Source organism: Myotis yumanensis, unplaced genomic scaffold (genome assembly GCF_028538775.1).
Source record: "Myotis yumanensis isolate MYYU_CA2020_CCGP unplaced genomic scaffold, mMyoYum1.0.hap1 SCAF_3, whole genome shotgun sequence".
NCBI classification, from domain to species: domain Eukaryota; kingdom Metazoa; phylum Chordata; class Mammalia; order Chiroptera; family Vespertilionidae; genus Myotis; species Myotis yumanensis.
Window position 1 is genome coordinate 59,636,888 of NW_027223754.1, and position 13,116 is coordinate 59,650,003.

At 38.7% G+C, this 13,116-nt stretch overlaps 1 protein-coding gene across 12 annotated transcripts in view; it reads right to left on the reverse strand.

The window, feature by feature from the left end:
* LMO7 (LIM domain 7) overlaps window positions 1-13,116 on the reverse strand; it is a 217,928-nt gene that overhangs the window by 91,114 nt on the left and 113,698 nt on the right. For 8 of the 12 annotated variants that reach the window (XM_070408919.1, XM_070408921.1, XM_070408920.1 and 5 more), the window contains exon 4: window positions 10,838-10,944. In XM_070408919.1, the coding sequence (XP_070265020.1) occupies window positions 10,838-10,944 (107 nt within the window). Of the gene's footprint in view, window positions 1-6,457; window positions 6,506-10,837; window positions 10,945-11,448; window positions 11,533-13,116 lie in introns of those variants that run through there. The other 4 variants (XM_070408931.1, XM_070408922.1, XM_070408927.1 and 1 more) reach the window with 3 other exon arrangements.

Consider the following 13,116-nt stretch of genomic DNA (forward strand, 5'->3'; position numbering starts at 1 on the left):
ATGTATCAAATGGGGTAATATCAATTATAATCACATCCATTTTGGGTATAGCTGGCCTGATTTAAAAGCAACTCATGACAATTTCAGCTGCATCGCACTAGAAAGAATTTCAGTCAGTTTTTTTAAGGTTGCTTAAGTCTCTTTGACAATACAGTGGAAGGAGTCCCAGCTTTGTAGGCTAAGCCCCACCCACCCAAAATAAAATCCTAGCTCTATTACTCACCCAAGATTATATAAGGCAAGTTACTCTTCTCTTTTCATTTCAAGTGTCTGCAGCAAAATGGAACTAACAGGGCTGGGCTGTTACTAAGTTAGAAATAACTACTGTAAAACCCCACAGTTTTTACACTTGAAAACTGTAAAAACTGCCAGCCCTTACATCCAGGTTGTCTAAACCTGATGGAACAGCAGTGACAGGAGTCCCTCTGACACACTCCGGCACCTAGTCCAGTGATTTCCCCACCTCGCTGCTATTCATCACTCCAGCATTTCCTTAGAGTTGTGAACTAGAAATCATTACGATGCTCCTTGAAACATAAAACATTACAGCTCCAGAAAGCTTTTCATCTTCTCCACTGGGTGACGGGAAAGGAGAAGGTCTTATTTCTCTTCTACCCACCCAGGATTCAGGATCTATACCTGGTGAATATTAAATACCCAATGAATTCCACTGATCAGCCACAAGGTAAAAGGTCTACAGGTGCCCAGCCAGGGTAGCTCAGTGGTTGAGCGTCGACCCATGTGTCAGGAGGTTGGGGTTTCATTCCCAGACAGGGCACATGCTCAGGTTGCAGGCTCAATCCCCAGTGGGGAGCGTGCAGGAGGCAGCCGATCAATGATTCTCTCTCATCATTGATGTTTCTATCTCCCTCCCTCTCCCTTCATCTCTCTGAAATCAATTTTTAAAACTTTTTTTAAAAAGGTCTTCAGGTGAGATGATTCAATACCCCTAAGTTAGCTTCACATGCCCATCCCCACCCCCATCGTCAGGACTGTGCTGCTTCTATCTGCCCTAGAAGCAATCATTTCTGGTCCCAGCAGCCCAAGGTTTATATCAATTGATGTCAGTCTTTAATTAAAAAGATGTTTTTCCTGCCTCTTTCTTGTAAGTAGAATTAAAGGAGAATGGAAATTCTGAGAAAACACACAGAGCTCTATTTCTTAGTAATCTGGGAAAGGCAGGCTCTGGACACCCATATTTAATTATCATATTATTGCTATTTACCCTCCAAGTCATAGACCAAAACCCCTTTGGTGAAATGAATTCTTCACCAAAATAACCAAGGATCCAAGGTCTCTTCAGATTGGTACCTAATACAAAATTCGTTGAGGCCTTAACACAAATTTTCACATATGTTCTTTTTTAACGTGTGTGCTCTCTATTGGACAATATTTTGAAGGTGAATGCACACTACTAAACACAAAATAAAGCAAGAGATAATAACTACCCAGCAGGGATTTTCCCTTTTCCATATTAAGCCAAAAGAAGTTCTAGTAACGTCAGCCAAAATGTTTACCCAGATACACTAACTGTTTTACTCCTTTCCTGACTCCAAAAGTGGAAGATTATTCCCATATCTCAGTAAATTGAAAAGAAAAAAATGCAGAACAAAAGCTTTTCCAAAAAAATCTAGCAGCCATCATTATTATGATAATGTAATGGAATAGTGAAATGCGTTAACAGTGATATTTAATATTTATTTAGGGATTTCTCCCCCAAATTACTCAAAGCCCTGAGCAAACCCTTGTTAAGTTGATAGCGGTTACTGTAAACAGAGCTTAATTCAAAGCAGCTGCTTCGCCCAGCTGACTGGATCCCCCCCTTTTTCCTTTTTTAACTTATGAAAAACTGGCTAACCTGAAGTTCATTCAAAGCATATTTTTAATCTACTCCCTTTTAATGGAATTTTATAACACTATCACTTACATTTAAGAATAACATTAAAGCGGGTTATTTATATGGCAAATTTACTTTTTATGTGTCCCTAAAATTAATGGTCTCTCACTAACACTATTAGAACATGTTTTCATGGGTTTACTGTACATATTTTGTGTCTAAATCAATGGTACTAAGCGTTTCAGAAGAAACAAAGTGATGACACAGCACTCCACCCACCTGGTTCAGTAGGGATACTCAGATAGGCATGTCTCTCTGAGGATGGAGACTAAGTCCATCAGCAACCAGTTCCACCTTGGCTGCTGCTCACCAAGACAGGAATTATACCAGGGCAATTACCCCCCAAACAGAGCTACTTCATTAACCCAAAGTTTTAAAAATAAGCAATACATAGTGAATAAACTTTTGCATAGTCTATTTAACATCTGATAGGCTCTACTTTTTCAAAGGGGAAAAAAATCAAATTATAATGTAATAGCAAATCACATTAACACAAGTATACTACCGAGTTTGACATTTCTTTTCACTGTAGACAAGTACAACTGGGAACAAAGAACAAGCCAGCCTTTGACCTCACAAACAGTGCCTATTGCTATTCATAACTTCTTAGTGCCCTGGGTACAAACCAGATGTCGATAGTATTATCTAAAAGACTTTTTTATGTCATTCGTGGAGTAGTCTTTTGAGGACAAAATAGACGGGGACACCCAGAAGGAGCAGCTAAGTCTTCTGCCCAGAAGCCATGGCGGCAATGAGCACTGGAGGTCAGTCAGGGCAGATTACGAACACTTATTCCAAAAAGAATAATTCATAAGCCCTGCAAAAGCCTTTTAGAGAAGAGCGTGTGCTCTTGCCTACCTGCAGGATATATATAGCCTCCTCATGACTGAAATGACAGGAGGAAAATGGGATAATAAAATATATACATTAAAAAACCGAGTGAAGTCCTAGATTTGGGTTTGTTGTAGACTGATTGGTTGTGGTTTCATGAAAGTGTTTTGGGGTTTTGTTTGTTTGTTGTTTTCTCTTTTTTAAGTATGGAAATAAACAACTTGTTAAAAGAAACAGATCCAAGTCAAATTAAAATATTTATAATACGTCAGAAAATACACAACATGTTGAGGTCTCAAAAAACAAACAAACTGTATTGGTTCTACATACACATGGGCAAGAGCAAAGAACCTACATGTGTCTATTCTCTGGTTTCCTGCTTTGCTAGGCTAACAAAATAGGTAAATTGCAAAAGGCTGACTAAACATAAAAATGTCAGAAAAATGTATCTGTTTTAGTATCTGCTCCCAATTATATGGAGAGAAGTTTAAATGGCCTAAAGTCCCCTAAAAATAAAGAGCCTATAGTTCATCATCATAATTTAAGTAGCCAGAGGCCAGATCCTTTTCTTACATGTTCTTCTACAGGGAATACATCTTTATAAGGTCAAGAAGAGAAAGCCAAATTATGAAAATGATCAGAATGATAATTCAAATCATTTATTGAGCACTACTATATGCCTAGTGCTATACACTTCACATACCTGTCTTTGTGTAGTCATTACAACATCCATGTGAGGCAGGGCTATACCCCGGAAGGTATTATTTGCAAAGCTCCAAGAGAGCAGCAACTACAGCTTCGTTCACTGAGGAGCAGAGTGATCACAGGGAGGAAAATAACCTTTCTTAGCCTTTCAGCCACCACGGGACTGAATGGGATGGGAGTTGTAAACCCATGTTCACAGACACCTAAAACCCTGCTCTCATCCAAGATGCTTATCTGTTTATGACAACTGATGCACATCAACTAAACTCTAGCCGAACTCCTTGTTCCATCCTGGGGAGTAGACAAACAGTTCAAATGAATGCTTAAGAAATCTGCTCAGTTATATTCTTTTTTTTTTTTTAATCCTCACCTGAGGATATGCTTGCTGATTTTAGAGACGGGGGAGGGGGGAGAAAGAGACAGACAAGCATCAATGTGAGAGAAAAATATCCATCAGTTGCCTCCCGCATGTGCCCCGGCCAGGGATAGAACCTGCAACCTAGGTATGCGCCTGACCTGGAATCGAAGTTGCAACCTTTTTCGGTGTAGAGGATGATGCTCCAACCAACTGAACCACAATGACTAGGGCACTTAAAATAGTTTTTATCATGACAAAGTCCAAGGTAATTTGTGGCTTTTTTGGAGGGGAGCGGGGAAGGTGGCAGAGCTTTGATGTTTAATGCTAGGCTAAGGTAAGAGGTAACAAGGCAGGTATCTTGACTTTGGAAGGAACATCTGTAAACTTGGAAGGCTTACTGTAAACTTGTTGGTAAATTTCATTAAATTTTAATGTTTCCTTATTAAGAAGCCACCTCTATTATAAGTTCCTGCTGTTAAAATTTTCTATTCCTTGTCCTTGAGTTTCTACATGATACTTCAGCTACCTATATAACCATCATATTTTTCCACCCAAAAGTCTTAAACATGAATGTAGATTAATTTCACAAAATGAAAAGTGATTGGTGATGATATGAAAACATTAAAATGTTTCTAGCCCTAGCCAGTGTGACTCAGCTGGTTGGAGCACCCTCCCATACAGCAAAAAGTGGCAGGTTTGATTCCGGTCAGGGTGTGTGGGGGAGGCAATGGGTCAATGTTTCTTTCTCTCTCTCTCTCTCTCTCTCTCGTTCGTGCGCACGCACATGCTCTCTCTCTTCCTCTCTCTAAAAATCTATTTTTTAATTTTTTTAAATATATTTTATTGATTTTTTACAGAGAGGAAGGGAGAGGGATAGAGAGTTAGAAACATCGATCAGCTGCCTCCTGCACACCCCCTACTGGGGATGTGCCCGCAACCAAGGTACATGCCCTTGACTGGAATCGAACCTGGGACTCTTCAATCCACAGGCCAACGCTCTAGCCATTGAGCCAAACTGGTCTGGGCTAAAAATCAATTTTTAAAAAGAATCAAATGTTTCTAAAACACTATTAGTATTTATCATTTGCATATCAACATAAAGATTAAAATGTGCACCATTTGAGAAACGCATGGTCCAAAGTTCCAATTTTATTTATTACTCACACATTGAGAGGAGACACACATTCTTTTAGATTGTGTAAATTTTAGATTATGTTGCAGTCTGCCCGCCCTATCATTATTCTGAAATGATAAGGGAAAGGCAACCAAAACCAAAAGTTCAGTGACTGCTTTGCCAGATCTGCTTTGCAATTATGAAAGATAAGAATAGAAAGAGAAAGGCCTGGCAAGGAAAAACCAGTGCTCATGTTCAAAGCCTATTCTAAAACCTCCAGGAAATCTTTGTAATGAAAATGTAATTTTCAAATACACATTTAACACTTAAAGTGTCAGAGACTACGGAGATAAAGGGAATGATGTACTGTCCTTGTTCTTGGCTAGTTTCAAGCCTAGGGAAGAATTAGATGTAGGTGAACACAGTGAGTGCTCCAAAGTCCGGAGGAGAAACCAATGTCACTTTCAATGGAAAGTGTTCCCTGATTAAAAAGTTGAAATGCTTGTTCAACTCCATATTCCCAGAGAACCTGTGCATTTATCTTAACACAATGTATTCTAACTGAATTTATGGGGGGGATATTTCCTCAGTTACAATGGAAAGCTCACCAAAGGCAGGATCCCATCTTACGTATGTCTGTGTAAGTATATGCCACAGAGAAGGCGCTGAATCAATGCTCATACGACAAACAAGTGAACGATTTCTCTGAAACCCAAATCTCCCCTTCCTGCATTAAGTGCCATTTACTACTCTGTAACTCTGGAAATAGATGTGAGGACACATACCTCACACGTATATCCTCACACAATCAACTGCATCAGACCAGAATACAGCATGACACTCAGAAAAACAATGCTTAGCACCTCTAGTCACTGGTGAAGCTGTCATTTTCGAAAATGACTGACTAGATTACAGATATTATAGTGCACGTTATTATTAAAACTTTGAGCAATTCAACATAGGCAGCCCTATAGGTGATAACTAGAAAGACAAGAATCCCTACAGGAAATCTGAAAAACAGAAGACTCTCTTCACAACAAAAACATCTCTCTGTTCGGTTTAGCCTTTTTTGAAAGACGTTGCTATAAAACAAATGCTATCTGGTCAGGAGAAGCAAATTCTAAATTCTCCCATGAACTGACTCATAACTCTAAATCAGATGAGCCCCCAGGTGAGACCCTTTGGAGCAATAAATACAAGTCGGGTTCCTTGTGAAGGTAAAGACCCTGCCCAGAAAAGTCCCTAACGTGGAGAAAGTAGAGAGCTGAAGGAGAGCTGGTATCCAGAAATGTGTTTATCTGTCCAAGAAATAAATTAAGAACTAGAAATGGAGAGAAACAAATACCAGATAAAACTTTAGTTATTCTACAGTCTGTCCCAGGAATAGACCTGCCTCACTCCCACAACCTTTCTCTGAATCTAAGCTGACTCTTAGATATTCCAACTTTGCAATTAAAGAACATTTGAAAACGTGGCTTTCCCTTTGCACTGCTGGCGTTAAACAGAGACTTTGGCAACCCAACAGAGTTAACATTCCCCTTTCAGCACCTACCTAACACCAGGACTGGGTGGGATAGAGATGCGTGTGGTGCAGCAAACTTCCTTTCTGTTTTACTCTCTCCCAATTGCTTGGGAAGAAGAGCACATCCTAAAATAGTAACATGAATTGACAGGTGGAAGTTCCCATGCTCAAGTTACAGATCCAAGTTTGGATACTATGAAGTTTACTTTAAAAAAAAAAAAAAGATTAAGATGTCGAGAAGCTCCTGTGAAAGACATGAAAAAAATGTAAAACCAGGTTTAAGTCAGAAAAAAGTAGAAATTACATCAAAGTAGCTGCATTTTTACCTACAAGAATAAAAATCTTAATCAACACACATAAACACATTAATATCTCAAGCCCAATTTGGCAGACTGCTAACAGTGTGCCATCTGGGAACCCAATTGCTAAGAAATAACCTTACAGTATTGCCTTAAAATCAAGCACCTTTTTGAGGCTTTAGAGAACCGTTAAATCCTTAAAATACAATTTTGAGCCTCCTTTATTTTCACAAAGGCAATATGTTAACACTAGTTTTGTTTCCAATTACTATTCCTTTGGCAACCAGCATATGTAAAAATAAATAAATAAATAAAAAGATTTTTCATTTCTGTACCCTCCATTTTATAAATAGACCTTTTTAAAAAAAATCAGTCAATATCAACATTTAAAGTTACATTTTAAACCTAATATTAATACCCTAAATAATGAAAGAGTGTACTAGAAAAGAATTTTTCTTTGCATGACTGAAATATTGTGTTCAAAAACACTGCCATCCTGTAGCTGCATAATGAACAGAATGTATCTAAGAAGTGCTAAAAACTGGATTGGAATGATAAGTAGACAGAAAAAAAAACATGTTGAAAATATGTCAAATTCTCAGCTTAAAATTTTCAATATAATTGTTTAGAGCAATGGTCTAAATACAGGACTTAGTTTATGAGTCAAGTTGCTGTACATAAAATCAAAACCTTTAATGTTCAGGCCTTCTATAGAGAGTGTGCAGGCACAGCGAGGTGGGAGTCACACCACCTCTTCTCTGTGGGTTGTGTTTGCTTCTGAGTTTAGTGTGAACATACAACATGGTTTATAATAATGATGCAGCTATTCGTTAGTACAGAAGGTAAATGTCATGGCCTCAGTAAACATCTGGATGTAAACATCTCAAAAAACCACTAGGAAAAGTTTAACTTTAATATACCATTCATGGAGATGAAGTCACAAATTTATGTATTAGCCTTTTGGGAAGAAAAGTAGTAAAGATGTATTCTACCCATTAAAGTCAGGGATGTCAAAATTAAAAGTACCAACTGACTTGAATACATGAATCCCAAAGTAAATGCAATAATTCAAACATACTTGGAAAAATTTAAACTACATCTTGCAAGAAGTAAAATAATCCATTTAGAAAGTTAGATCCCATGTTACTATGCATATTTAAAGAAAATTATGTCACATATTAATATGTATAATTACAGAAAAATGAAGAATACTCTAGTTCGATTTGACTGGTACAACGTTGTTATTGCAAATTCAATTGTAAATCTCAAATTGCTGGAAAGTTAGGGTTTATGGTTAGGGTCTGGATTATCGACATTACTCACTAGCAAAGGATCTTTAAATTGATTGCTCCTGCTACTCATTCTCACCACACACAACTCTCCTAGGCTCCATATGCCACTACGTTTTTAACACTCCTGTCCATTAACAAAAAACGCCTCCCATGTGCCAATGTGGAAAGAATAAACTGCTCTTTCCTCTCAGTATGTCACACAAATATATATCTTATATTGTACTTGCAGCAAGACCAACGGCAGGTCTATGAACTGTTAATGCAGTCTCAGACATTGAGTTTTTATAGAGCATTTAAAATAATCAAATATTTTGCCATATCTTTGCTAATTTTAATGTATACAGATGAGCAAACTAATGCCAAAGTACTCACATAACTGCACGCAAATTATAGCAATCCTTCCATTTTAGATGGACAAACATACTAGCACAGAAATATATAAATTATTATATGTTAATCAGTAAAAAGTTACATTTTAGCAAGACTGTCGATCAGCATCCTTCCTGCCCACATAGTTATCTTGCTGGCAGACTAGAAATAAGTAAGGAACTCCAAGTCTAAGTCAGGGTTTCTCAACCTTAGCGCCACTGATATTTGGGACCAGAAATTTTGTTATGAGGACTGCTCTGTTCACTAAAGAACATTTAGTAGCATTCCTGACACACTAAATGCCAGTAGCACCCCCCCACCCCTCCCCCACACACACACACCCCCCCCCCACCGCTACATCAACCCTAAGTATCTCCAGGTCTTGCCAAGTATCCCATGGGGGACAAAGCTGCCCCGAGCTGAGAACCATCAGTCTAACCAACTCCAAGTCCTTTAATCTATAATAAGAATAGGGCAGGATTTGACCAACTGGAGACTCCACATTACGTAAGAACAAAAACTAAAAAGAAATGCATTACTATTTAGTTAAGCAATCATTTGCTTTCCTTTAAACCTGCTTCCTTTTTGTAAGAATGCTATCTCAAGGCATAAGATCTGTGGCCAACATTGTTTAATAAGCCATATGCCAGCGTTTCCTAACCCCCTGATTCCATCTCAGCAGACCCAGGGTGGACGCCGGTGCCACTCCAGTCCCAACAAGATGGAGTGGTCAGGGGAACTGTTCTCCCTCGGGGGATCTGGCCAGTACTCCTCAGGCACACCTTAGTTTTATGGCCTTGTGGTTTCAACTGAAACAAGTTGTTCTGCATACTTCCTACTACAGCTGTAACTGTGACCTCTGGTTTCAGTTTGTCAGTAACTTCACTGATACCTGGGCCCAGATATGATTTTTCCCAAACACTTTAGACCCAACATTCCACAAGGCTCCAGGGCAAGATTTGCTCAGAGCACCCTTGGAACTAGGAGCCAACAAACAAGTTTTGCCTAGTCCCCAGCCTACTCAAACATTGGCTATCCAGTTTCAAAACAGTATGATTTTAAGGGGAAAAGACATTCGACAGCGACAGCTTAAAAAGAATTTCCAAGTCAAAAATCTCTTTGCCCATCAGATAGGTCTTATGAGAGAATGACGATTAGGAAAAATAAAACAAGTTTTTCCAACGTTATTGTTCAAGGAAATTAAACATGACCCCACATATTGCAGAAGTAAAAACACCACACTGACACTGAAACTTAGGATCAATCAACTACTTCAATGAGTCAGAATTAATCAGAAATGCAAACCATTGCATCCCTGCCATGCACATATCATTGCTCTGTAGCTTAGAAATGTGTATTCAACAGAACTCAAAGCATATAGGTTCAAATGGCTTGTTCATTTAAAAATATGTATTGTTAGGCTCTGAAGAGATTAATCCTACCTGGGATTTTAGGTTATACTTCTAAAAGATATGTATATACAGGGTTACTTTTCTTTAGAAAAAAATGTTGTTTCAATTTAAGATTTTACAGTCAATTTTTTAATTATTGAAGCTACTGCAACAGGGATATTAACCACATAAACTAAATCTTTGTTTGAAATCATAGAAACTAATTTTTTCCATTTCTATTATTGCTATAGATAAATACTTTATTCTATTTTTCTTCCTTGGGAAAAAAAATGTTTATTAGGTTTAAGAGCCATAATATAAAGAGGTGGTCATCATTACAAAATTAAATCACTTTCCTGTCACATTTATCTGATAATAGTTTATTCTGATTCACTGAAAGCAGATTTATAGGGAAAGAAATCTCACAAGAAGCTCAAAACCAGATTTCCCAACATCATATGAACACATGAACACCATTTTCCACCTAAAACCCAAAAGCATCACCTGCACACGTTTTCACCACCCCTCACTTTCACTTTCTCATCCAAACTATTAAAACAGTTCATTTTTTAGAAACCAGCCACAATTAACAAGGTAAGCTTTGCTTGCTGGTCCTAGGGCATCTCTGCTTTATCACTGTCCTTCTCTCATTTTTATGTTATCAGTTAGGTCTCAATTCCAAACACATAAAAACTATCTTTAAATAGGTATTTTCACTCTGCAAGTTCTTACATAACTTTTAAATTAGCTTTATAAGTATAACAAGTAGCGTCACCATTAGCAACTGAACACCACCAGGCTGGACAAGCATTCAAATATAAACTGCCATTTCGGTTAGCAGGGAGATTTAAAATAAGACCATGGCTTGTTATCGATTACAGAGAGCTTCCCAGTCTCAGTCCCCGCGCTATTTTTTTAAGTAGCCTATTTTGGAAAGAGAACAGAGGAAGACCGAGAGAGAAACGATCTTTCAGTAACCAGGAACTCTCGGGAATTCTTTTCACTTAAGCCACAAAGCCCTACGTTTAAAAAAATATATAAGCAGCCAGTGAAACTTACTTGACAGTGACTCGATTTGATAAATCCTGTAGATCCCCAGGATGGAAAAGCTGGGCTTCTTTCAATCCAATCTGTTCACAAGCTTTCAAAAAAACGTTTATATTATCCTGTGAAAAAAAAGTGGAAAGTGATTGCTTAGCCCAGAGCTCTGTCTCAGACAAAGGTTACAAAATTTTTATGATACAACTTCCAAGCTTCAAAGTCCAATGACAGCCAGCAAAAAAAGGAGACAGCAAGACCGATGAATACATGTATTAAAAAAAAGAAAAATACACGGGCATGTATAGCCTTTCAGTCCTCCAGAGCATAAACGGTGGTGCTATCACCGGCATACGCCGTTTCTGTGATCTTTGTGACTGGCACGTTAAACATTACCTGTTACAGGACAAGTGCCTAGCCACTGAGCAGTAATCTACACTTTGATGTCAGCTCTGCTCTGCAAACAAACGCCCTCTTCCCAGCTCTGCACGACAAGCCTCACCTCTCCTCTTTAAAAATAACTCCAGCTACTGACATTCACCCACCCAGAAACTGTTGGCAGGGAGGAAATAAGAGGAGGAACATTCTGTTTCTATGATTACAAATTACAGAAAGACTGTGGAATACCACACCTGGAATCTGGGTTTGGTTGCTGAGCCGGCTCTTGACGGACAGGGAAACCATACTATAGGACCCAGGAGAAGCCTAGCTTTCATTGGCTAAGTCACATAGTTTAGGTGTGGCACATTACTCAACGCCCTGCAACCTGCCTCAGGAACTGCCTCCAAAAAAATAAAAACCTAGGTTGTCCTCATATCTAATTTCAAAGCCCAAACCATCCATTTACAAGCAAATGCTTTCCATTTACATGAACTGCTACACAGACACTGACTACAGTATATTCTATGCTACAGTCGGCTGCATTTCAGAGACATGTATTTGGTGAGCAGAATTAGCATGAGCTTTCGTGCACCTCTACTCTTCCTAAGAAAACCCTTTACGGGGTTGAACTTGTGATGATCCCACGTGAACTCTTGACCTTCACTTTGTTAGGGTACTCAGGCAAGAGAACAGCCTCCTCGCTTGCCAACACACGTCTGTCCACTTACACGTGCTGGCAACTCCATGTCTGTGGTGTGAGCCTCAGAGCCGCCCTGAAACTTCACCTCCTTCCCTAACAGCCAGCCAAGACAAGTAGGGACAGAAGAGAAGCTGCGCTTGAAGAAAGGCCACTGCTCCTTTCCCATGTTGAGAAGCTCATTCTCAGAGGGAAAAAGGCAGGATGTTATGGCAAAATGGGAGGGAATGATAAAGAGAGAAAGATGAAGGAACTAAATTTAATAGTTTGGATTCGTCAAGAGTGAGGGGATTTAGGGAAAAGGCAAGAAAATATACAGCAAGAGAAGAGCAATACTGGTTGCTAGGAAACTCAGGCACATTTTTTTAAAAAGCTTTGTAAAGTCTTTATTCTAGTGTACTATCAGTAAAAGGCAGTGTGAGCTAACTAGGGGAAAGCTCAAATCCATGATTCATTTTAAATAAGAGGTCAAAGATTAAAGGAATGTATACGTCAAAAGTTAAATAGCTCAATTAAAGGCATTTTATATGATCCTATGTGGGGGAAAAAGGGAAATAACGTTTTGGCAAAATTACAGAGGGAGCAAAAGTGGCCATTTTGTTGGTAAGCTCACATAATTTCTAGAAATCATACTATTTGTATACCAAATGATTCAAATTCATGGTTCTACGACTGACCCTCAGACAAGCAGACAAGAGTAAGTGGTTTGGTATACCAGTACCCCAAATCTTATGGGATGCAAATCTCATACCCAACAAGGAAAAATAATCCATAAGAAGTCTTCCCACAGCCAAGGCCGGTTTGGCTTGGTGGATGGAGCGTCGGCCTGCGGACTGAGGGGTCCCAGGTTCGATTCTGGTCAAGGGCATGTACCTGGGTTGCGGGCATATCCCCAGTGGGAGATGTGCAGGAGGCAGCTGGTCGATGTTTCTCTCTCACCAATGTTTCTGGCTCTCTATCTCTCTCCCTTCCTCTCTGTAAAAAATCAATAAAATATATTTAAAAAAAAAAAAAAAAGAAGTCTTCCCACAAATTCAATTTGGTTCTGAAAATTTTAAATGTTATAAAACATTAAAACAAAGTTAAATTAAAAGTAAACTTATGTAACTGACAGCCAAAATTATTCTTCACATATTTTATAGAAACATAATCACATTCATTCAGTTGACAAATATGTACAGGCTGATAAATGTGTACATGCCTCAAAACCCATCCAAAGTAT